Here is a 24692-nt window from a genome sequence, read left to right as displayed (position 1 = left end):
CCTCTGAATATTATGACAAGGCCTTGTGAGTTGGTGACTAAGGTGGCGTTTTGCACATCACATTTATAAGAACATGGGAGGAATAAAATCTGCCAAAGGCAGAAGCAGGTTGCAGCGTCCTGCTCTATGCATGCTGCCTCTATACTGGGTAACCAGTGCAACTGCATTTCTTCTGAGGAGTTATTTGGAATTTACTTTAACATAACTGTGATAAAGGTCTCTAAATGATAAGTATTTCAACAATATATCAATATATTAATATATCTTCTTTTCTGACCCATCTACCCACCACAGCATAGTTCACGGACAGAAGAATATAGACGTGCAAGACTTCATGTCATTTTCTGTTTCATACCTGGGARAATATCTCTGAATGAGAAAGCCCAKCCCCTTAACATTCTSAGCCATTGCTGCATGTGCACTTCCCCTAGCTGTCTTTCCAGGCTTAACCATGTTTGCATGGTTTAACTAAAAAGATCGTCTAGATAACAAATGCTGTATTTGCACTGCATATGGTCAGCAGATGTGAGCTTGCCCAGTCCGTTCTTTAAGCTGCAGACTTCATGAGTGTAGGCAGTGAACCAGCAAGATTTGGGCATCTTTCTGGCTCAGAGAGGAGTCAAGGTTCCATTGCATCCAACTTTGACTGATAATATAAACATGTTCACTTTCTACTGGCCTGCTGACATGGGAGATTGAGGTCTATGAACAATGTTTTTGTGTATAAACAGGAACAGCARCTCATCCAGAAATGCTAGAGTTGCTAACTATTCCTTGAGATATGTCTAAGGTGGCGTGAAGAGGGCTTGGCATAAAATCTGAGGGTTCAGTTTCCCCATTTGTGCCTCAAGTAAAGGTACCTGAGTGCCTGAGTCACTCTGAGCAAGGTCCATGTGTTCATCTTCATAGTTATAAACAGGCAGTGAAGTCTAATTGCTTTTCTCTTGTTTGTGTTCACAGGATCWGCCTCCACACGAGGGCGAAGCCAAAGTCGAGGTGAGTGTAGATCCTGTTCTTTCAGAGGCTTCTTTTGCTTCCTTTGAGGCCTGTTAAATGAGTCTGTTCCTTAGCTGGAATCAATCAGTTTAAGTAGAGAGCGGTCAGGTAAACTACATGAATTTGCACCAAAACAGACGTGGACTGTTTATCTGTGAGCAGTTGTTTAAGCTATGATGGTTGGGGCTGTGTCAGAAAGGAGRTGCTTTGGGAGGTGTGCTCCACGGTCATAGAGCATCATCTACTGCCTTATCTGTTCACTACCTTGTCTGTCCTCCTGTCCACAGGAGCTCTGGGACCTCCTTTGACATATTTAAAAATAGAAACCTCAGTAACTGTATTCATCTTCCTTTGTTGAGATCTGTCTGACAAACAGACCACAGTGCCTTTCCTTGAAATGCTTTTAGTTGGGAGATGGTGAGAAAATTGTGAACTTGCTGTGGTCTGTTTAGCTATTTCATTGTAAAAATGTGCACTCTTTAAATAGCTCAGCTCTTCTACTAGTTTATTAGCAGCACTGGAAAAAGTAGTATGAAATTGCTCTGAAAAAGTTTAATATCTATTCCTGTTCCCAGTTGCTTGAGGAGGCAAATATAATGTCACTTTATCCAAGTTAATTTTAGCAGTGGATATAAATCAAAGGGTGTTCTTGCACACGCATCTCGGAGAGTATCACAGTTACCACTTATTCTACCTAAGATGCTGTCAGCAGAGGAGGAGAGCCCAAGCTCCCAGMAGAGCTACGCCATACATAATAAAACAGACACCAGAGAATCAGCTGCAGCTTCTCCTATTACTTCAGAAAATAGTCCTAATCCATCAGGTTCTCAACCTGTGTGCCAAAGCCAGTGTTTCATTTATAGTTCACGCACTGTCAGATTTCATCTGCAGGACCATGTGTCACACACCATGGCTGGCCAGTTGGCATATGAACAGCAAACTGTAAGGTTTGCCTCAAACAGATCAGATTGACTATAGTCTCTTGTACTGGATAGTAAAATCCAGTAATAAAACTGAGTATTTGGTGAGAATGTTGGCTTAAATAAAAGGTTATTTGTGATTTGACAGTTTTATTTCAATCTAATATTTTGTCAAGAGGACCTGTATATTAAATGAGTCAACAGAGAAGTCATCAGGTTTTACGGGACTAGATCTTACAGCTTCTTATGGGGTTGACAGTATGTATTTCATTTGAAAAGTAATAGGAAATTTATGTATTTAGTAATTCTTAAAATCCTGAAGGACAATAATAATAAATTTGGATGAATGGGTGTATCAGTGTGACTGATGACTGCASAAATGACCTTTCTGTTCTGAATTATATTTAATTCAGCAGAGGAGCACAGTGAGTAAAATACTGCTCTCTGGAAGTAAAGGTAGCAAAATCTGTCCCCTAGACAAAAAGTATCCCCAATCCAATGAACAGGTAATGCCCATGGGCCATGAGTGCTGCTCAAAGCAAGCAGTAAGGTAACACAGACAGCAACAAGGAAGAAATTCGTTTCAGTCACAAGGTTCATTCCCAGACCAGAGCACAAGGGCAGCTCATTCCATGTTCATCATCTGCTTTTTTGTCTTCACAGAGAGTGAAATACGAGTCCGACTGCAGAGCGCATCACCATCTGGCAGATGTAAGTGCCGTGGCTTTTATTCCAGGGGATCAAATATAACATGGAGGGTATTTTTACTTTGGGGCTGTCTGCAGTGTTTCTGTAACCCAGCTTTCCTGAAGACAGGTAGAATATCACCCTATTTCCCTGTTCTGTTGAGAACTTTTGCTTGTGTCCCTTTCTGAACAAGAGGTATGCTATGGGTTTGATGATGTTGCAAGGATATAGTTGTACCTATTTGCCAGAAGGAGAGTTTGAAACTTTGCTGTTGAAGTCAGAGACAGTCCTAGAAAAGGAAAGAGTTCTGGAAAAATGTTTTTATCTGCTGACTTGGAATTGTGCCACTGCGCAGAATTAGCCTACACTACATTTGTTATGCAAATAACAAGCATGAGGATAGAGCATAGATAGAGCAGGATTATTTTGGTTGATCTTGATSCATTCTGGACAAGGACCAACATCCAGTAAACTCCCCATTGAAGAACCGGTAAAATGTTTCCCTTTCACTGCTACTGTATTCCCAGCAACTCCTCCTCATGCATGATACTCTGGGAAGAACAGTATGTAACTTCATGGAGACTCAAGGGTAAAATCCAYCATTCTAGTGGTTTAGGCAGGGCAGAATTTTGCTGAAATTTCTGCTGAAAAGTGAACCACYGTTTCCCCAAATCAAAGTATTAGAGTTTTCCAAAATAACCCCGTGTATTACTGGCTGCATTATGCTCTGCATGAGGCATTTCTGATTACAGATCAGTGAAACACTGGGGTTTGGGCTAGCCTCTATGCTTGTTTTTCCTGACAGGGACGGAGCTGGACGATGTGAAACGTTTGCTGAAAGGAAGTCGGTCAGCAAGCTGCAGCCCTACTCGATCACCATCAAGCACTCTCCCAATCCCCAAAAAAGCTGTGGTGGAGACAAAGATGGTTACTGAGAGCTCTCAGTCAGGTAATTGGCAGAGGAAGGWTAGCAATGCTGGAGCCATCCCAAAGAATTTCTGTCAGAAAAAAATGCAGCTGCTAAGAGTATCAGACTGAAAATACATGGTCCCTRTCCCAGACAGTGGTGGTAAAACAAAAGAAGTCAGAATGCCAGCGGGCTGGCCAGATGTTACCCTGCCAAGGCACATCCTGTCTTCCTTTCTAGTGCCTTGTCTGACTTTCATAAAATTAAGCCAATTCTTGCTTTAATTCAGCTTGAAACTGACTTTAATTCAGAGATGTTGGTGACAGAGACCAGGGCTGTAAGCAAGCATTTCTTAGAGCAATGTGATCGCTGATCTAAGACCAAAGTGGAGGTAGAGATAGCCACAAAGAAAATGTCTGTGTAGTAATTGATTTACTGGCCACGCTGCRTGCCATACTGGCCACAAGCATACTTCGGGTATTTTTTTTAACAAGAAGTTGTACAAAGGGTGTTTTGGCCTGGTCTCACTGAAAAGCATTATTGGTTTCTTTGTATCTGAGTGTGTGTGTGTGTTGGTTTATTTTGTTTTGTTTTTTTCCAGTGTCAGGGACATACGATACAACCATACTGAACACTGCTCTCCCTTCGTACATGTGGTCCTCTACWCTGCCTGCTGGATCTTCTCTTGGTGGATACCACAACAGCATGGCCCAGAACTCCTCGTTAATCAATACTATGTCTCACTCTACAGGATCAGGTAACTTCCTGGACCTCCTAGGCTCTACCATGTGCTTAAAGGATGTAACTTCATACTAAAAAAGAGTCAAAAAGCGCTGTTTTTTCTCTGCCCAGCAAGGAGAAGTAAAATGATGGAAAAATAAAGGTGGCAGGGGATACGCTTGAATATTCTCTGATTTTCTGRAACTTAGTGCTCTCTGCTGCACACTGGCTGTTTTTGAAAACCCTTCTTTGTGAGGATAAATTGTCCTGACTGCCTGACCTGTCTCAACTTTAATGAAAGCTTTAGCTGTGACTTTAGTGAGGTTAGGCTCAAGTCCCTTATCAAAACTAGTGCTAGACTCCGTTTAACATTGAATTATCCTGRTGCATTCTACGAATAACTGGACCTAACCTTTCAATCCTAATGTACTCAAAGATTCTTTCACAGTCAGTAAGTGTTGGCACTTACTATTCCCTAGAAAACCCTAACTACCAGGGACGCAGCATTTCCCAGCTCAAAGGAAAATCAGAGGAAGCTTTAAGATAGCATGCTATTACAAACTTTGCTTTCTCATCTTAGCCCATCATTGCAACTTGTCTGACATAAGATTTTGTCCCCTTTCTGCAAATTGTCTGACATAAGGTTTTGTCCCCTTTCTGAGTTCAGTAAAAGAGAAATTGGTTTTCAAGATTTTTCATCTTTGTAATTTTTGTTCATTTTCACTAACTGCATTTCCAAATAACTTTTACTCTTAAGTTTCTTTGGCTGTGTCACTGAGTTGCAGGCATTGAGAGTCGAATTCCAGTCCAGGGAAATAATAATATTTCACTTCTTTTTTTTTTTTTTTTTTTTTTTTTTTTTTTTTTTTTTTTTTTTTTTTTTGCAGTCTTTGGCGTTCCAAATAACCTGGCTCCCAGCAATCCCACTCTGAACGCAGGCCTGAGTGCTTCCTCATCAGGTCAGATTTTTCTGTTCTTCCCTTCACCCTTTCACAGTGCACCAGTCCTGGCAGACTCATACAAAAAAGCAATGACTCTTTCACTCCGCTGGTCTTTGTGTCAGCAACTGCTATACATAACCATTATTCTCTGGTTTTAGTGGAGTTATTCTGGGTCTGCCCTGTATAGCTGGTATTAGTGCCCAACTGTTTCTATTTAAGAGGCCAAGAAAAATGGAGATTTCCCAAGATGGGTAACTTCTCTTTTGAATGACACTTGTCAGACCAGCATATTTCTTTCCCTAGCAGAAGATAAGACCATGAAAGATAAATGTACATATCCTAATCTGTAAGACTGCACTCCTCCTCTATTAACTTTCTCTGTAATTTTCCTTTGCTACACCTGGCTCATWACTTCCAGCAGACTCTTTTCCATATCGCTAAGCCATTCTCTTCCTTTCACAGTAACACATAATTTTTCTGCACAGCGCAGTGCCACCATGCAGGTTTCTGCCTAGATGTGGGGACTGGCTATGTAAAAGCAGCCTGAGCTGAGCCTAACATTRCTAAGCTCATTCAGACACCCAAAGTGCCATGCTTGAAGCCAGTTGCTTCTTCTAGACTGCACTTCAACACATCATGTGTATGGTTATTTCTTCAAACATTCTGTGACCATTCAGTTTTCTGAATTCATCCTTTTTCTCAAAACCTCTCTTCTGTAAATGTGCATGCAGCCATGAGAGCAGCCTCTTGGTCTAACTCAAGCTTGTGTTTTGAAATGGTCACAGTTATTGTTCTGAGCCAACAATAACTCCAGCAGCAGAATGGTCTGAGGGAAAGAGAATGTTGCAAGGAAGGTCTTTGAACAGAAATGCTTAGGCCTGTGGTGCATTCACCTAGGTGGTGACATTTCTTGGGAGCCAGGGCGGGTGGTTTCAAGACAGAAATATGCTGAAGTTGTCATCATTTTCACTGGTTTTGTTTTATTTTAGGCAGAATAGCAACTGTGTTGCAGATCTCCTATAACTCGCATTGTTTTTTCTCTACAGTGTTTGGTGTTCAAAACAACCTGTCTCCAAGCTCTGCAAGTCTGACCCAAAATGCCACCGCAGCCTCTGCAGGTCAGCAACTATTTAAGCCTACAGAAAGTGTGTGAGTCACTGTCTTCTACCTTTTCTGTAGCAACTAGAAAGTTCATGTTGAAAGAGGCTTCTTCATAGCCACCTTTTCTCATGCAAGGATGACATATGCAAATAAAGAGGAGCATTTCCTGCACTTTGCATGCACAGGAATAGCTCTTAATGCCTATGTAGGCTCTGGATATTTATTCAGTAGGAAAACCCTTACTCCTTTTAGTTGTCCTAGATGCCCCAAATGAGAAAAGACTATGAAAGTGTGTGCAAACCCAAGGCTACCTGGTGTGGGTAGCCTCCAACTCATTTATTGTGGGATTTCTTCCTTGCAGCATATGGGCTGAAGAACACTTCCCAAAGCAACACCATGGCTAGTACTGGCGTGTCTGCCTCAGCAGGTGAGCGTGCCACTCACAGTTGTTTAGACATGACAGTGCAAGCTGTGTAGCGTGCTGGCCTTGTTTGAGCATATCACGGCACAAATATGCTCAGAGATTCAGGCAGGTAAGTGGCACTAACATATGGCTCCACAGAAGCACAATAGGTCACACCCCACAGGTGCCTTTCTGAAATAAAATGCTATCTATTTTCAGCAGCAGTCACTCCCCTGCTAATGCAATATACAGCTTCAGTGACCACTGTGTCTCTTGGCATGTGTTTATAGTAGTAGCAACCCCAGTCACAATTCCTGTTTTAATGAGCCATTGTGCTGTGGCTCRTACTTAGTTGGCCCAGACTTCTGCTTTTTCCCATCTTTATCCATATTGCAGGGGGAACCGTTTTGAGCTCCCAGGGAGACGATGTCCTGCGCAAAGACTGCAAATTCCTGCTGTTGGAGAAAGAGAATGTCCCAGCCAAGAAGGAGATGGAGCTCTTGATCATGACAAAGGACAGTGGCAAARTCTTTAGTGCCTCTAACCCTGGGCTCAATGGAGGTAACTTCTCTTCCTCAGGATATCTAGATACGCTTAGAGCAGAGAAATGGAAAGTGAGCAGGTGGTGAAAGAGCACCCAAAGCAGATCTGCAGGGAACATTTTTGAAAATTTTGCACAGCTACAGTGAGAGCAGTATAACCTGAACTTTCATGATAAAGATGAACCCTGCACGTGCAGACAGGTGAGCTCTGCAGCCCCAGAGTTGTCTCTGTATGCGGTTCAGAGTACACTGTACCTAACGTAAAGCTCTGCAAGCCTAATGTGAAGCCCTGGCAGCAAGTGTCAAGGCATTTAGTTTTCGTACAGGCTAGGTCTAACTTTAGCCTTTGAAGCTCTAGAGTGTACCTCAGTGAGATTTCACACAGCTCAGTAGCTTTGGAAGTTAGAAAGAACTGGTTTAAACTGACAGAGTTGTGGTTTTCCAGTAAAAAAAAACCTTACTTTTTGCCAGCAAAGGCAAAAAAATTGACGAGTTTGAAATGCCWGTGTAATGTGTTCAATTGCATTTGGTTCCTCTTCAGGATCCTACGCAGAAGACACCTTGAAGAAAGAGAAGCAGGGATTTTCCTCATATGGTGCAGATGCTGGCCTAAAATCAGAAACAAATGGTAAGAGTTTGTCTCTGTGGCAAGGCAACAGAGCACTATTCTGCCTCCATTACCAGTTTACCCTTATAATCTCAGTCTTCTAGTCTGATCATGCATAGAAAGACTATTAAAAACTCTTTTGCTGCTGTTTCAACAGGAGGACTAAAATCCACACCCKCAAGGGACAAAGCAACTTACGCAGGTAAGTGGTGTTTTTCAGACCCTTTCATTAGAGGAAACACCAAAGCAAAAACAAACAGCATGCGAGACAAGTGATTTCTGTGTGATCACATTAGATGGRAGGCCTGCTCAAGAGGCTACTCTGTAACAAACAGAGCKTGCAGCAGAGAAATTTGCAGCTGTAGTTTGATTGTAGGTGAGTGAGCAGCTGTGCCACATTTTTACTGAAGGAGATCAGATAGCTGATGATGCAGATGCATCCTGCTATCAGGATAAATTTATGGTAAAAAAGGGACTTAGAGGAACTTTACTGGCCATGGCAGTCATTTATGTCTCTAAACCATGGAACATACTGGCCTGAGGGGCATCATACTTCTCAAATGTTACTTTAGAGAGGTGGGACACTGAGTGTTGTCCCTATTGGAATTCCCATTGGGAATATTATTCCGAGGTTTCACGTTAACTGTATTTTTACCCATCATGTGTGGAGTGTGGTGTAAATATTTTTTTCCTAATAACATTTATACTGTATCTAACATTACTGTCCTTGTTTTCAAGAGATTATTGACTTTGAGGTCTAGAACCCATGCATTAACCAGGAGATTACTCCTTACTCATTCCAGAAATACGAGGTGGAGATGGAGGGGGTGCAATAGGATCAGCGCCGTCCTGGTGTCCCTGCAGTTCCTGCTGTAGCTGGTGGAAGTGGCTCCTGGGTTTGCTTCTGACCTGGTTACTTATCCTTGGATTGCTCTTTGGACTCATTGCTCTGGGTAAGAAGTAACCACGAGAACTGGCTTAGGTTAGAGACCTCCAGATGTAATTAGGGCTGGAACTGGACAGAAACCAGCCTCAGTGTATCCCTGTCCTTGAGATGGGTTATGCCAATGGCTAGAATGAGAGAAAGCAAAGTTGTTGGGGGAGAAGGGTTGCCCTTATTCTTACAGGAGAAGGTTTGATACAGAGGAACAAAACGCCAAACAGGATAGAAGGAGTAACAGAGGGTTTAAACTGGCAAAGGGGCCTAAACTATCACTACCAGATATGCCAAAAGAGAGAGCTGAGGAAGAGCACATTCAGTGCTGAAGATGTGAGTGCCACCGAAGTACTACTAGTGGACAAAAAGAATGGATAAAGGATATAAACCTTTGGTGAGGGGATAAATAGCCTTGGGGTGAGGAAGGAAAGTAAATTCCTGAAATATCACATATTTATTCTCCTTAGTGACTAGCAAGTTCCAAAGATGTCATTTAAACTCCAGAATGTTACTGCTAGAACAAAAGAAATACAGAATAATCCTGCAAAATCTCAGTGGCCATAGTTGTGTGGCAGTGTTGCCTTGTCCCTGCTGTTGGGAGTAGGTATTTCAGTGTAAGCCTGCAGCAGCATCTCCCCTCCCTAGCATTTCACTTTAACTTTGCAGCGGAAGAAGTGAGGCAGCTGAAATCTCGTGTGACTGATCTGGAAAAAAACACAGTGAACCTCCAGACTGGTCACTCATGGAATGAAAAAGCAATTGAGAATTCAAAAGCAAAATCTGTTTATACCATGGTATCCTCCTCGTCCCAGCCTTATTCAGATGACTCCATTTGGCTGATGGTGAGGAGCAAACTGAGCAAGGAAATGGAACAAGGTGAGGCGGGTCAATGATTGCAGTTCTCCATAGACTGGATTATTTAAAGGAGGTGGTGGGATTTGGTTGCCTGGGATCCTAAAGATTAGGATTGCTAAAGCACAAAACAGTCTGYCCAAGTTGGGGCCCTCACCTGTCCTCATACAGAGGCTTTGCTGGGGTTCACATAGTTGCTACTGAAAATATATTGGAAGTTCATCCCTCAAAGGCAGCAGCGAGGGGAGAAGAAAAGAGGTTGTGGATGTGCCGTCTTATGCCAGGATGTGTCACATTTGTTGTAGCAAGTAAATTTTCCATTTTGAAAGAATTACACAGAAAAATGCCCCACAGCTTGTTTCACATGCTACTTTGGTAGCAAGGGAAAAAAGATTACTTCTAGTTCACAAGTGATGGTAACAGCCTAACAGCAGTGGGTGTCAGAGTCAAAGCAGGAATAGGGACTACAGGAGGTTGCATTCTCTTCTTAGGYGGTTTTGTGTAACTACAATTATAGGATTTGCAAAAGCAAATGTGCTGAGAAAACACTGCTCCCAAAGCCATACTATGGTTCTTAGCCTGTGCTGCCTGTGGCTGCAGAATCCAATTGGAAGCATCTTTGTAGGTGCAGAGAGCAGCTGTTCTGTAATGAAATCTTAATGGTCCCTTCACTTCTTGTTGCAGGCTTCTTCCGAGGGGAGAGAGGAGAACCTGGTCTGAAAGGTACAGGCTTATAGTCCTTCTCTTCCTGCCTCCTGTTCCCATGCTCTGGCAGGTTGCAAGTTTAGTGGGGTTTTTAACRCAAGGCGGACTGGAAATGGGAAAGGTGAAACAGGTTTATGCTTAAACAAAAATAGTGTGAAACTGATTTGCTGCTTAAAGTTTAATGGACCTGATGCTGCAGAACTAACGTAAGAGACCTGATCCTGCATTGTGCCAGTGTGAAGATCGAGGTGCTCTGTGTAGCTAGTGGGACAAGTCTGATCATGCATTATTGGAGTGTGAGGTGTCCACATTCACCCTGAGCTCACCCATTTCACTGAGGGCTGGAAGCAAAATAAATGAGCGATCACTGGAAATAGACCAGGATCTCTCCTGATGATATTTTTTTTCTCTTTCTCAGGTGATATGGGAATGCAAGGACCCAAAGGTGAGTCTGGAGTTGCATGCTTTTTCAGGTAGATTAGCAGCCTGCCTTGACACATAGGCCAGAATTTAGGTGGAAAGTATGATGGATCTTCTTTCAGCTGTATGAAAATCATTCCTGAAGCTAAACTATACCTGGTTTAATCAATAGAGGTGCTTTAGAGAACTTTGCACAGTGTGAAGGATCTGATCTATTACACAGATATGAGGGACCCAGTATGGGATTGCCTGAGAACTCTGAAATATGCTAGGAACATAGACTTCTTTTAGGGAAGGTTGATGACTAGCCAAAGAAGAACAGGGAAGTCCTATTCCCCACTGATTGTTTCTTTCTCCCCACAGGAGAGCGAGGACTTCCRGGAATCCAAGGTAGGTAGTAGGACAACTCACTTTTGAGGGAGGGCATTCAGCAGAATTACTGTTGGCAAGAATAAATTTCACTAGGCAAAATCAGCTAAAGATGTTGCTATAAGGTGTCAGTATTTAACGGTATTTAACACTTGATTAATACCTTGATGTTAAGTTACTGACACAGCACAGAGACTTGATTACAAGCAAGGTCTTAGCCTGACTTCAATAGGCACTAATTTGGGAGCACGAAGATACCATCTTAAACTTTGACAGAGTCCCAAAGCTGCAGGAGCATTTGGTCCATGCAGCTTTTTTGTGCTCTATGTACCGTACTTCTCCAAAGAAATTCCTTGTTCAGGCACCCATCTTGCAATTAATATATTCTTTAGCTGAGATGCAGAATCCTTCCAGATTTCAGCTTGACAGGTGCCCCTTATTTGCATGTTACTCTTTTGTGGTACATCAGTATCRACACTGAGTATTTGCTGTGTTTTCTTTCCAGGCGTTCCTGGTCCAACTGGACACCAAGGACCAGAAGGACCAAAAGGACAGAAAGGCAGCATGGGTGAGCTTCTTGAGTAGTGCTGTGGATCTCTCRCAGCTAGGAGTACAAACATCAGCTTGGTGTCAACATTGCCCTCCCTGCGGAAGCAAGCAAGGTTTTGCACCTTGTCTTTGGTCTYCTGTAAAGGGACCCTTTATTACTTGGTTCCTATAGGTGATCCTGGCATGGAAGGTCCCATGGGACAGAGAGGTCGAGAAGGGCTGCCAGGGCCTCGAGGAGAGCCTGGACCACCTGGATTTGGAGAAAAAGGAGACAGAGGTATGAATTAGATCTGCCATTGCTGGGTAAAGCAGAGATGGACCAAATATGGATTTGGGGCCTAATTTATTGAAAACCTCAGTGATAGAATTTCATTTGGTTTATTCAGTCCAGACTTCTTGATAGATGTTTGTCAGCTCATTTGTGTTCTACAGTATGTGTTTATATTCTAATTTCGCAGGTGTTGTTGGTGAGCCAGGTCCTCCAGGGCCACCTGGTCCCCCAGGTTCAACAGGCCTTAAAGGTAAATATGAAGRTGGACAGAGATAACCTAACTTCCTGTGTCCTGTCAGGAGGTAATGACCTCTCCAGTCTTCTTGCTCCACTTGGATTTCACGGCAGTGATGAGAAAAGTAATCTTAYAGTAATCATTTTAGAAATAGCTGCCTTTGGCAGAGACACATAAACTTGAGATCATTAAGTTCTTGAGAGTTTATAGTGGGAGTYGAGTTCAGCAGAGAGATTTCCTCAAAACATCAATCTTGAAGATGTGTTTTGTTTCCAGTTGTTTTTCCCTGCTATCAGAGATAAGGGAGTAAACTCCATGCCCCTAACAGGCTGTTAATAGACTTAATCTACAATCCACATAACTGGGACCAAAAGTGCACTATAAATGATGGCTTCTACTGAGACCCAGATTCCAGCATCTCAATCAATATGGAAGGCTTGAATCTTTTTCCTTAGTTCATGGAAAACACTTCCTCTAGATCACAGGAACTTGACTATGTAGATTTTATGGCCTTATTTTGAGGATACCAGTGATGTAAACTTCCAGTGGCTGGGAGGATGCTGGTCAGATAAAAAGTTACTAGGTGGTGGATACTGCTGGGCAGAGAATCCCAGAGAAATTTGTTCACTTTCTAATTGTATTTTCTGAAACATAATTCACGTTGCTTATTCACAGGTCTTATGGGTTCCCCAGGCCCCCAGGGTCCTCCAGGTAAGTGCTGTATTTTTTTTTTAATAGCACCTCATAGACTAGAGAAAACAAAAATATAGTGACTGCTCTTAATAATTTTCCTTATTCAGTGATGGCTGGTGGTGAGCTGGACAGAGTAACCTCCCCATCTCTTTTTTCCCTTCAGGTCCTCCTGGCCTACAAGGGTTTAGAGGAGAAGCAGGTCTTCCAGGTRCAAAGGGTAAGCTCCTCTTTCCTGGGACAGTGAGAGCAGCCATAGCAGATGTACTTTCCTAGCACTGCTCTCAGTAGCAGTCTTGATTTGAGCATGGAGCAGTAAGACCTTGGATTAAAAACAACCTATGAACAAGGAAAGAGGAGGAGGAAATAGATCTAACTCAGTRCACCAAATACAGGAGATGAGAGGTAACAGAGAAGTCTAAATGAGGAAACATGGATGGATGGCACTGTACTGAAGGAAAGGAAGTTCAGTTTAAGTTTCTCTGAAATCGGACTGCATGTATTCCCATATGATTTTCATTCGTGTGTGTGAAATACCTTTTCCTCCCAATTTATTATTAGTTTTCTGAAATCACTGATAAATCTTTCAGGTGAGAAAGGAGCTGCTGGAGCCCCTGGACCAAAAGGTATGTCAATCAATTWGATGTCTTGTGTGGGTACTTTCTTTGGGTTACCTTAGATATAGATACTGTCCTCAGGAATTAAATCCATCCTTCCTTGGTTTGTTCTTTTGTGCTTTTACCAGAAATCAGACTTTCTTTTTTTTTTCTTCTGATAGAAATATTTTACAATGAAGCAATATTGCAAAATGTGTTCCTTATTTTTGTGCTGTAGGTGACCAGGGAGAGAAAGGTTCCCGTGGAATGACAGGTCAGTGGTTTGTTTCCCTGGAATAAAACTCTAAGAAACACATGCATTATTTGAGTTTTGAAATAATAGTGTAGCCCAACCAATAAAATTCAGCTTTCTAAAAGATGTGTAAAGGTTATATTTGTTTTATTAGTTAAATGTTTTGCACTTAAGTTTTAACTAACTAGATTCCATCTTGACTCTAGTAATCTCAGTATTTGGGTTTGTAAATGGATTTAAATTTAAATAAATTCTCCCTCATGTGTATTGTGTTCCCTTCACTTGAGCATACCTGATGCCAAAGACRGTCACAAATTAAGAGGCATCCTGTCAAGGCTGTTTTTCAGTTGCAAATAAGTAAAGTATTGCTGACAGTTATAAACTGGATCTTCAAGATTTGTTTGCTTCACTTTTATGCAATTTGGTTACAGGTGAACAAGGCTTAAGAGGAATGCCTGGTGTTCCAGGAGAGCCAGGGCCTAAAGGATCAGTAGGTAAGTAGCAGAAAACAGATGTGAYTATATCTGGGGCAACGCCATTTTCACCCACAGAGCCTATTTCTGTGATCACAAACAAGGGAATGACTTGGAATCGTACTGGTTATGATCCCAGGTCTCTATTATAGCTACAGTTAGTCTCTGCATTCAGAAAGGTTGTCCTACTGCCAAGTTTCAAGTAAACTCTTGAATCTGAAGTTTAAACTGGATCTTCAGCAAGTGCAGCCAAGGTTTCATTCAGATGAAATACGGTTAAAAGCCACTCTTGTATTTTGGGCTGTGTTCTACTTAGTAGGAAGTTAGGGCAACTGAGGTACTATTTCAAAAATCCCTCATGACCTCCTTTCTCTGRACAGGACCAGCTGGCCGTGATGGACAGCCAGGTGAAAGAGGTAAGGAATTCTTCCTTCTTCACTGCTCTTCTGTTGAGATACTTCTTGACTTGGCAGGAGGCTTTCTGGAGAAAGAGTTGGTAGAACATGCCAGCAGATTCATGTCCTGGGATCTTCCTGTCTCAGAAGAACTGCAGTCAAGCATGTRAATGTGGAACTGATACATGAGGTGGAACTGTAACTGGTGTGAGGTTTCTACTCACTGCAGAACTCTTTTCTGTTGTGAGTGTTCACCTCCCAGACCATGATGCTGAAATTACCCACTTGGCTGTGAGGATCTGATGGGTAGAAAATGCTGAGGGACAGCAGGTGGTAAAGCTTGAGTAGGTTGGTAGATTTTAAGTCTTTGATGCTTAGCTTGTTAATGGTGATTATGTCCCTAGGTGAACCAGGTCTTATGGGAATGTCAGGAGCCCGAGGCCCGCCAGGACCCACAGGAGATGCAGGACAGCCGGGTAAGAGACAACAGAGAACAAAAATAATTTTTGCTCSATCAAGGATACTGAAATACTCAAGAAAATGAGATTTCCAATCTCATTTTGAAGTTTTGGCTCRCAGTTAAATCTCTAGAAAGGATCTCTGTGCTGTAAGAGAGTAATGAAAAGGGAAAGACACAAGGAGTCTAAACTCTTTGTGATACCAGGGTTGCACAAACTGCAGACAAGAACATCAACTATGATAAACCAACGTTTAATCCATATACTGAGTGCTAAGCTGATTTATATYATCTGTGGGCTATAATTTTAAGCAAAAGTAATCAGAAATACAATCTTTTATATAAATAATCTTCAATGTGTCTATCCTCCCTACCTCCCCAATTTGCCTAGATCTCATARAGGTTTTTGCTTTTATTTTTACAGGTCTCACAGGACCCCAGGGACCCCCAGGTAGATTTTTTCCACCATATTCTAAATTATCAATGATACTGTGATACAATGATGCTGATAAGAGCTCAAAACCCCCTTATAATTTCCTCCCAGTAGCAGGGCTTCCAAGGTTTCTGCTTCTCCCTTAGTTTTTGAGACAGGTTTGAGGTTGGTGTGTAAGTTTTTCGCAATGCGGAACCTTGGGCTGTTTTAAAATATGCCTCTCGCCAGAAGATAATTTGATGTTAGGAAGATGTTTCTGTTCCCAGTGCATCGCTCAACAGTCCTTCTAGCCATCAGCAGAAGCTGGGGAGAGAGGAGGTAGCAGTGGAAGTGGATTTGGGGAGCAGGTGCCAGGGAATTTCTGCAAGACCTTCAGAATGGAGGGCAGTATCTTGGGGGAAGCAACAGGCAAGTCTAGGGAGAAGTGACATTATCCAGGGAGCAGAGGGAGAATGGAAGCCCTTCCCTTTGCCTGGGGACAGTCAGCTATGAATTCTTCCCCTGGTATAGTAGGCACAACCTGCATAAAAGTGCTGAAAGCCAATGTCTTTAGTAAGAAATTTCTCGTATAGACCCAAAGCATAAACAGGGGTACCTGGAAAACAAAACAAACAATATTTGCACTAACAATTTTGAATTATCCATCTGCCTCATACTAGGACTTCCAGGAAACCCAGGCAGACCAGGAACTAAAGGTGAGTTTTGTTTCCTGCTGAATACTTACTCTCTAAGCACTTAGTTTTAGGGAGGATTGTCTGCTCAGCTGACCAGTCTCTGAATCAACAGTKGCATCTAGTGGCTTCAGAAAAAGACAGTTTGAGCAACAGAGTGTAACCAAAGCCTTCCTGAGCACACCAAAGGCAGCACAGTGGTTCTTCCTCTAAGACAACCTTAGCAGACCTGGTTCTGCTCTGGATATGTGAGCATGAACCCCACTGATTGCAGTGGGAGCTGTGTGCCTGTCTCAGATAGCTCAGGGCTCATTGCTTATTCTGGCAGATGTAACACTCAGAAAACTCATCAAGGATATCTCTGGATTAGCAGCGCTCGGTTGCTCACCTGTGACTTCTACTGCTGTGATTTCCTGGTCAAGAGATCAAGAGCAAAGAGAATAGAAACCACATGTTTAGCAGGACAATTTCATTGATCTAGTGATGATTCTTCCCAAAGGAAGAATTTCATCTTTCATCTCTTTCTTTTCTTAGGAGAACCTGGAGCTCCAGGCAAAGTTATAAGTGCTGGTATGTACTGCTGTGAATTTAAACACACTTTGGAGGATACATTTTTTATTATGCCTCTGAAATTCCTACTGAATGGATGCTGATGCTGTACTAGCAATTCCCTCTGTTGGRAGAATACATTTTATAACTGGTCAAATGATTACTTGGGGATGAATTTGTTAAGAAATTCATGCTGTGTGTGTTTGTGTTTCAGAGGGTTCGTCAACTATTGCTTTGCCAGGCCCACCAGGTCCCCCAGGCCCACCTGGTCCCACTGGACCCCCAGGTGTCCCAGGTAAGGAGRCTGCTTCTCCATTGTGGTTTCCACAGGCACCTTGCATCACTTCCATCCAGATCTTCTTTAATGTGTGGTGTTTCTTGCCCCTGCAAGGTTGTGCTGTGTGGGAGGTGAGATTGCTAAGGCAGTCTAGATCTATAAGATTCTCCCCTTCCCTGTTGTCTGTGCTTTCTGCACAGAGCAAGGCCAAGATCCAGGGTGGAGTTAGAGAGTTAACAGCATTGAGAGAAAAATGGGAAATGATAACAGGGAGACAAGATAGAAGGGAAGGCTGGAACATATGGGAATTGGGTGTGGGGATATTATCCTTTTATCTGATGAGTACAAACCAGCGATAGATGAGATCCAGCAACTTAAGCCAATACTGTTTGCCTGTCAGGGAGGCAGGCCTGAGTCTAATCACTTCTCAATCCATCCTGTCATCAGAAAGGACTTGTTTTCCAGTCTTAGCTTTGAACTCAAGACAGCAGAAATTTCACATGAGCTGCTGGAAATCTGACTCTTAAAACACACGCCCATACACACTCAGGAGCTATGCATGAAGTTGGTCTTCAGGCTCCTCTCTGATCAGACACTGCCCACCAGCGTCTGGCAGCAGTTCTGGGCCTTGATTCTCATTGCACTTCTGTGCCTTTCCCAAGCTGCAAAAGCTGGAGCTAGTTTGGTAGAGATAGTCTTAATTTGCAGCAGGAAATGCAAGAGGAAGATTAGACCTGTTGCATTTCTGTTTTGGTCAGTAGCAGTCTGGTTATTTTCCAAGTCTAAGAAGCACTGAGCACTTTAATTGCCAGATGATGGAAAATCAAACATTTCTCTAGAACCTCTGTATTATTATACATGACACTAATGCATTCATACTGTATGACACTTCAGTTTATTTGTGCAAATAAATCCTATGATGTTCTCAACTCTTTATCAAAAAGACCTATTAATTCTCTTCTGCTACTGTAAAATACAACCAGGAAATTCCAATGCATTTTTTTATTTCCTTTGAAACCAGGTCCTGTTGGGCCAGCTGGTCTCCCTGGACAGCAAGGTACTGTTTGCCATCAGTCTTGATTCAGCTCCTTAAGCCAACTGCATTCATTCTTTTTCCTTTATTTCTAATTCTCTTAGCCATTAGCCAGTCTTTGTTTGCAAATTTATTCTTTTCAGTTCATTTTGCTGCATTATTTGGCATAATTAATCTTTTAAGGAGTTTCGATTCTTCCCCCTTTTTTTTTCCCAGGGGAAGGGGCGGATGCTAAGAGCCAGTGTGAGGCAGAAGTTGCAGATATCTTTTTTTTTTCCTTTAGTATTTTGACTGGAGACTGGTGTTTCTAAAGCTTTTCTCAGTTCCAGTCACCTTTCTATGGCAGGGAACACAGCCTGATTTCTGGCTTCTGCCATTTTAAACAGTGGGAAAGCGAAGTAGAACCTAATTGGTAATAGTGTCACTGTGAAACTACTGATAGTTGGACAGAGATCTGTTGGGAAGGGCCTGTGCAGAATTAAGAAAGGTTGGAAAGCTTCTCCAAAGGACCCTTCTTAGCTTGTTTTCTATGATCAGTCAAACTGCACTAATTTCCATATTGAGAAGATGTACATCCAGGACCAAGTTCAGACTCTTGGTTTACATGAGCCATGTGTTAACTCACATCAGGGAGATGAGGCTGCACAGTGCTCAGTGAATTCAGCTTTTCTTTCTTTATCCTGAAAAAGGTTCACGAGGTGAGCCGGGATCTGCAGGTGAAGCTGTGATAGAAACCATCAGAAAAGAAGTCTCATCACTAACATCTCAGAGTAAGTGGCTCTGGTTTTCGGCTTCTTTGCCTGCAGAGGTGCTGGAAGCCTTCAGCCTTGTTTAGAGCAGAGGGGATGTGTCTCTTCCCTTCAGCATGGCATAGGGCAAGTATGTGTGTGTGCTTGTATATGTTTGGCAGGCAAAGCTAAACCACAACAGCAATGCCATCCATCTCTTCTACCCTGCTTCTCATCTGTGCATCCCAAAATGCTTTCAAAAAGAAGTAAATGGCACCAGGCCCATCTCAGAGAGCTATGCTGAGGAAAGGTGACTGGTGAATAATCTCCAGCAAAGATGATGGTCACAAAGCTGTGAGGTCTCAGCCTCTAGCCACTGTTCATGCACTGGGCACTTCCCTGTGTAATATGAACACAAAGCCATTTGTAAAGGAAGCACCAGTTTGAGATGGCATGTTAATCCAACAGAAAGGGAAGGAAATCAAAATCTCTCTGCAAATTAGAGGATGAATTCACAGGGGCAGAAATCCTATTTCAAGACAGAAATAAGTGGAGCAGAACAGAGTGGTTTAGCAGTGTCCTGTGGAAAGTGCCTGCTTGCTTTGTGCAATATTAAATGTGTGGTGCACTTAAAGTCAGTGTTTGTAGGGTTTGTGACCTCTGTAAATGAGCAAGAGAGGTAAAGCAGAGGAGGGCATAAAATTACAGATGATGCTTGCCTTGATCACCGTCTGTGTGCACTAGAGTGGGGTCATGTAGATCAAGATCAGTTTTCAGACCACGTCCCTCTCCCCATGCTGGTGTTGTGGATCTCAATATTGCTGAGCCTTGAATGTATGTCTCAACCGGCAGGTGTAGATATATTTCTACTGAAGATAACACAGGGCTGGTGTTTATTAAAGAATGGCTGCCTAATTTGCTCATGCCAAATCTGTTCACTCTTTGAAAACGCCCTTCTCCAGCATGGAAGTTCTTTCCCTCCTTTACATTTTGGATCATTCGCTCCTTCACTCAGTGATTCTTGCTCTCCAGAGAGATCCCCTGCTCACTTCTTGTGTGCTACCAGCCTGTTCAGCACTGCTTTTTGCTTTGTAACTTAACACCAGTGCTGCCAACCAAGTGCATCCATCTTTGCTTCAGCTTTGACTCTGGTTACCCAGTTCCTGTGTTAGTCCAGCCTTGAGTGTAAGGGCATCTCTCAGCCTTGCAGCGATGGCAGTAGCTCCACAGCAAGTTTTCCCTTTCTGTGTGTTTTGTTTGCAGTGCTGGCAGATCTGCAAGGGCGAGCAGGACCACCAGGCCCCCCTGGCCCACGAGGTAGGACATGTAGCACSAGCTCAGTGCATAAGCAGGGGCTGACACGTGTTTCTGGGCTATGCAGTTTGTTGAGTRAATACTCAGTAACATTCCTGTTTCTTTGGTCACCAGGTGAATCTGTGCAAGGACCCCCTGGACCCCCAGGTAAAAGTTTGATTCTCTGGAGCAAACCTGGAAAGTGGAAGGTTATTTCAGTGCCTCAGTCCTGCTCCCCATAGTATTCCAGCTGCAATCATGGACCCGTTGAAAGTCAACAGGATCTTTACYGCTGACTTTCCTGGGAGCAGATTGTCACATTGTGGGTTGCTGTTAACACAGCTTCACTTCAATGTTGTTTCACAGCAGCAAAAATGATGCTGTCCAGGAGGAAGGTTTGTTTTGGCAGAGGTCTGGTAGCCAGGCTTCTAAGTCATAAAAGCCACCTTTCTTGGGAAGACACTGGATCTTCTCAAGTTTCCAGGGAAGCAACTGGAACCACTTCCATCTCTGCTGTTTTAACTTGTCCAATCTTAACTTCTTCTAGAGAAAACAATAATACCAGCCTACTTGACTATCTAGGACTATCACCAGAGATATAGCAGCTCTGTTAGTCTGGCAGATTCCTGAGGCTTATTCTTTCTGAGGCCTGTTTGTGTCCCTTTTGCCTAGGAGTAGGATTGCCAGGACCTCCAGGCCCACCAGGGAGACCAGGATCGATGCACAGCTCGGGTAGGTTCTATCTACTCATTTCCTCCTCTGTGCCCTGGTTTAAAAAAAACACCTGCCTGTTTTGGTTCCAGAGCACACATTGCCTCCTTAGCTGTGAGTAGATGGAGCCATGGGTAACACGCGCCCTGTGCTGTTCAATGTCATGGAGCAACCTTTTTCTTTTAATTCCAGATACATTCTTCACAGGACCACCAGGTCCACCAGGCCCGCCAGGTCCAAAGGGAGAGCAAGGTACGTATATCCTGCTGCCTTGCCAAGATAGCAGAAAGTATGGATCCCTGACCCCTCTGAGAAGAAGCAAGGAGGGGCTTGCATGCAGAAACTGTCTTTCTTTTCCGTGGCTGTAAGAGAGCTGGCACGATGGTCACTAAGCAGGATTCCCATCTGCTGTCATAGAAGTGAGTCATTATGGGGGAAATTAATAGGCTTCCAGTATTGGTGTCAAAGCAGACAGACCCCASCTTTGCAAACCTCTAGGATTCAGGGCCAGGCAGAGTTTCACATCTGCTGTTAAAGGAGCACAGTCTGTTTGCAATATGTAGCATGGATGTCATGAAGTCAGTACAAGGAATGGGCCGTTAAGCTTAGCCCCGCTCTGARCAGGGAGGAAGAGCAGGAATCTGGTCCACTCACCCATTGCTGCCTGGTACAGTGGTGGCCATGACATTCTGCAGCATAGGCTCAAGTTCTGTTGCAGATCAGAATGAAGCAAAAGCCAACGAGGCCCCTCTGCTTCTCTGTTCACAGGCGAACGAGGCCCACGAGGATTCACAGGTAAGGAGGCCTCCAAGGCCGCGGGGGCAGTGTAGGTTGCCAGCATCTGTGACCGCTGCCCCATTTCTGTATCCGGTGCAGGTGAACCCGGTGAGCCTGGCCTCCCAGGAATCTCCTCACACGGTCAGTCTGTGTCCCCATTCCTCTTCTGAATTCTTGGTCCCTCATCTGAAGCCAGGAAACACAGTTGTGCTCTGTGGACTTTAGTTTGGTTTTGATGGAAGCCCACRCAGTTTGTTCCTGTGCATCTCTGACTCTGCTTCTGTGATTCGCAGGCAGCAGCTTGACCATGCAAGGACCTCCAGGCCCACCAGGCCCACCAGGACCCAAAGGTAAAATTAAAATCTTCTGTCTTTCCTTATTGGCCTCATGCAACCAAGATTGATTGAGTTGGGAGATTGGATCAGTCTGTTCCACTGGGAGTTAGGGCTCTGCCCACCCGTCTTCTGAGGCATGGTTGGACCTTGGCAATTGCACCAGTCTGAGCACAAGGCCCTTCGATGGGTCACAGAGAGGCTGCCATAAATTCTTTCATAATTTCTTTCCCCTCTTCTGCCCCAGTCCAAGATCTGTCATTACAAGGATTGGATGGTCAGTTTTCTGGCAACATGTAACTCAGCCCTTTAATATGATCGGCATGCAACATGCAGCAGCACTCACAGTAGTTGTCTGTATCTCTATTTCTGGTTTCCAGGTGATGCAGGTGTCCCTGGTGCGCCTGGCATCCCTGGAGCATCTCGAGGTAAGAAGCCGGACCATTATTGCTCTGATAGTAYCAGGAAGTGTTGGTGTTGCTGGCAGAGACTTGCAGAAAGCTCTTGTGACTCTTACAGCTGTGGGTGCTGCCTTCAGGTCAATGGGATTAATTTCTTCACAGTCTGTCCACATCAAGCAATTTATAAACTGCAGATTTTATGTTTTTAGTTTATTGAAAATCTTTGGACCAAAGTTTGTCCACATGGACATGAAAGAAAGAGAGACCTGGCTGTGTAACCATGTTCTAGAGGAGATGAGGGAACCTTTATTATACCTCTTGTGGAAATCCTTTTGCTGAGACCAAAGTTGCCCTTTGTTCAGTTTCATCAGTTTCATCAACTGAATAAGAACATCTCTCTGTGCAGGACACTAACACAATTTAACAAGTCCCTTCTCTTAGAATGAGTACGGATTAACTCGAGTGTTCCTGCCTGTGAACAAGTCCTCTGCTCCTCCGTGTCTGCAGGAATGCTGCTGCAGGTCCATGGAAATACAAACATACCCYGAGGAGCTGGCCTCTGCAGAGGCCGGAGTCGTGTAGGGCCCACCCATACTTTGCACTGGAGACTAGTGAGGAGGTTCTTGAGCTAGTGCTGCAGGCTGGCTGGCACCAGGAGCAGCAGGGCACAGCAGCCAGGCTGATGAGCTTGGGATCCTTCTTCATTCACAGCATTGCGCTCGGGCATGCAGAGTGCCCAGCTGTGTAAGCACAGAGCCAGGGAACTCTCTGGACTTGCTGTTATAGGTCTGCGTAAGCTGGACTATAAATCCCCAAGTTAATTTGAGGCTTACTGTCTGATAGCCAGGGCTTCATGTGTTGGAAGGTGGAAAAGGAGCCCCTCCATAGGCCGTTCCCAAAACTTTCTCCAAGCCTGTGGGAAGGGCTCAATGCCAGCATCACCTTAGCTGATCCAGCCATGCCATAACCTTTTCTTCTCTTTACAATCAATGTAGCTGGGTCCAGACAAATTCAGGGACCCCCAGGACCTCCTGGGCCGCCTGGTCCTCCTGGCCCAGGTGGAAGCTCATCTCAAGAGATTCAGCAGTACGTCATCGACTTCCTCAAGAGTGAGTATAACCAGACTGCCAAGGGTCAGGGGTGCTGCTCTCCTTCCTGCTCCTGTTGCTCACCCTTTAGAGGCAGCAGCCCAAGTGCTCTGGCCTCATTTATATTGAGTTCACTGAGGTGCTACTGCCCTCTGTGGCCTCTCAGAACTTTCCTTCCTCTACCTTTGCCAGAGGAGGATGATCCAGTCATTTCGCCATCGCCTTCTCTCTAGTGATATGGACCTGTCCTGGTCTTTCTACCCAGGTGACAACGCAAGGCATTACTTGACTGGTGTCCAAGGCCCCCCAGGTCCCCCTGGCCTCCCTGGAGTCATCACTATGGCGGATGGAAAGACCCTGGACTACGGGGAGCTGGCAGCCCGCGTGATGAGCTACATAGCAGGTGAGCTGTGCGCGCCGGCGCCCAGGGCAGCGCGGGCACCAGGCCACGCACGCGCCTCAACCGTGCAGCACCCAGACCACCACAGACACGGGAGGGACAACAGCCTTTAAAGAGCAGACCTCCAGCCCAGTTACCTGTCTTCTACAGCCTTGACCCAGGACTTCACAGGACAAAGGTGGCCTCAAACACCTGTCTTTTTTTTTTAATGGATACTTTAATTAACATTTCTGCTACTTTAGCAATATGACCTTAAACATGAGCTGTTTGACCCTGTAAAGTCCCCAGAGCCCAAAGGGAGGTGGCTGTATTTGGTGTGTATGGTCTTGGATATTGTGTTTTTCTTGCCTGCTTTGAGCCTTCCTTAAGCCTGTGAAATTTCCAGATCTCTTGGAAGCAGCCTGGAATTCCACAGTCAGGAGAACAGAAACCAAATCACTGTGAAGATCACCATGCTGTGAAACAGCAGCTGGTTCATGGTGCTTTACATGGACAGCCCATTCCATGAGTTAATCTGGATTATTTCAGCTTTCATTTGTGCTTACCTGGTTCTTCACCTTCTCTCTCCTCTTAATCCTATCTGACATAAAACCTTTTCGTTCCCACAGGCTCTTCAGGTCATTATAATTCATTTGACAGTTCAATATCAGCTACATCCATTTTGCAACAAGAACTTTTCCACATGTTGCAGAGTAAGTATCCTCAAAGGCAAACGCAGTGGATACAGTTAAAGTATCCCACTAGCCTGGAGCTCTGGCCCTCCCTGCCAGCCTCCTGCCTCCAGCTGCTGCTRTCTGTGTCAGGGAGCAAAGACTGCAGTTGATCCTGCTCGGTGACCTGCTCTCCAGGATTCTGCTCCAGTCCTCCCTCTCTTAGGGCTCCCTACTCCTCCTTGCCCATCCCAAGCCCTGTCAAGTCTTTGTTGACAAGCTGGGAATACATAGATCTGTGCTGCTTCCCACACACACTGTTA

General features: G+C 44.1%; 1 protein-coding gene across 1 annotated transcript in view; it reads left to right on the top strand.

Annotated features, from left to right (window-relative positions):
• The window catches only part of COL17A1 (collagen type XVII alpha 1 chain), a 32955-nt gene that overhangs the window by 3837 nt on the left and 4426 nt on the right, over nucleotides 1–24692 (top strand). Inside the window, exons 6-47 of the mRNA XM_026050708.1 lie at nucleotides 961–996; nucleotides 2580–2627; nucleotides 3409–3552; nucleotides 4112–4267; nucleotides 5118–5189; nucleotides 6218–6289; nucleotides 6634–6699; nucleotides 7072–7236; nucleotides 7759–7845; nucleotides 7982–8026; nucleotides 8628–8777; nucleotides 9428–9637; nucleotides 10298–10336; nucleotides 10737–10763; nucleotides 11102–11128; nucleotides 11613–11675; nucleotides 11829–11933; nucleotides 12115–12177; nucleotides 12838–12873; nucleotides 13019–13072; nucleotides 13443–13478; nucleotides 13687–13722; nucleotides 14133–14195; nucleotides 14555–14590; nucleotides 14974–15045; nucleotides 15451–15477; nucleotides 16119–16154; nucleotides 16665–16700; nucleotides 16894–16974; nucleotides 17978–18013; nucleotides 18679–18759; nucleotides 19981–20034; nucleotides 20146–20184; nucleotides 20686–20742; nucleotides 20914–20973; nucleotides 21490–21516; nucleotides 21598–21639; nucleotides 21792–21848; nucleotides 22211–22258; nucleotides 23227–23340; nucleotides 23585–23722; nucleotides 24328–24411. Coding sequence (XP_025906493.1) covers nucleotides 961–996; nucleotides 2580–2627; nucleotides 3409–3552; nucleotides 4112–4267; nucleotides 5118–5189; nucleotides 6218–6289; nucleotides 6634–6699; nucleotides 7072–7236; nucleotides 7759–7845; nucleotides 7982–8026; nucleotides 8628–8777; nucleotides 9428–9637; nucleotides 10298–10336; nucleotides 10737–10763; nucleotides 11102–11128; nucleotides 11613–11675; nucleotides 11829–11933; nucleotides 12115–12177; nucleotides 12838–12873; nucleotides 13019–13072; nucleotides 13443–13478; nucleotides 13687–13722; nucleotides 14133–14195; nucleotides 14555–14590; nucleotides 14974–15045; nucleotides 15451–15477; nucleotides 16119–16154; nucleotides 16665–16700; nucleotides 16894–16974; nucleotides 17978–18013; nucleotides 18679–18759; nucleotides 19981–20034; nucleotides 20146–20184; nucleotides 20686–20742; nucleotides 20914–20973; nucleotides 21490–21516; nucleotides 21598–21639; nucleotides 21792–21848; nucleotides 22211–22258; nucleotides 23227–23340; nucleotides 23585–23722; nucleotides 24328–24411 — 2925 coding nt within the window. The remainder of the gene's footprint in view (nucleotides 1–960; nucleotides 997–2579; nucleotides 2628–3408; nucleotides 3553–4111; nucleotides 4268–5117; nucleotides 5190–6217; nucleotides 6290–6633; nucleotides 6700–7071; nucleotides 7237–7758; nucleotides 7846–7981; nucleotides 8027–8627; nucleotides 8778–9427; nucleotides 9638–10297; nucleotides 10337–10736; nucleotides 10764–11101; nucleotides 11129–11612; nucleotides 11676–11828; nucleotides 11934–12114; nucleotides 12178–12837; nucleotides 12874–13018; nucleotides 13073–13442; nucleotides 13479–13686; nucleotides 13723–14132; nucleotides 14196–14554; nucleotides 14591–14973; nucleotides 15046–15450; nucleotides 15478–16118; nucleotides 16155–16664; nucleotides 16701–16893; nucleotides 16975–17977; nucleotides 18014–18678; nucleotides 18760–19980; nucleotides 20035–20145; nucleotides 20185–20685; nucleotides 20743–20913; nucleotides 20974–21489; nucleotides 21517–21597; nucleotides 21640–21791; nucleotides 21849–22210; nucleotides 22259–23226; nucleotides 23341–23584; nucleotides 23723–24327; nucleotides 24412–24692) is intronic.

The sequence above is a fragment of the Nothoprocta perdicaria genome, unplaced genomic scaffold (assembly GCF_003342845.1).
Source record: "Nothoprocta perdicaria isolate Ctin4 unplaced genomic scaffold, notPer1 scaffold_7, whole genome shotgun sequence".
Lineage (NCBI taxonomy): Eukaryota > Metazoa > Chordata > Aves > Tinamiformes > Tinamidae > Nothoprocta > Nothoprocta perdicaria.
This window is presented reverse-complemented; position numbering and strand designations above follow the sequence as displayed.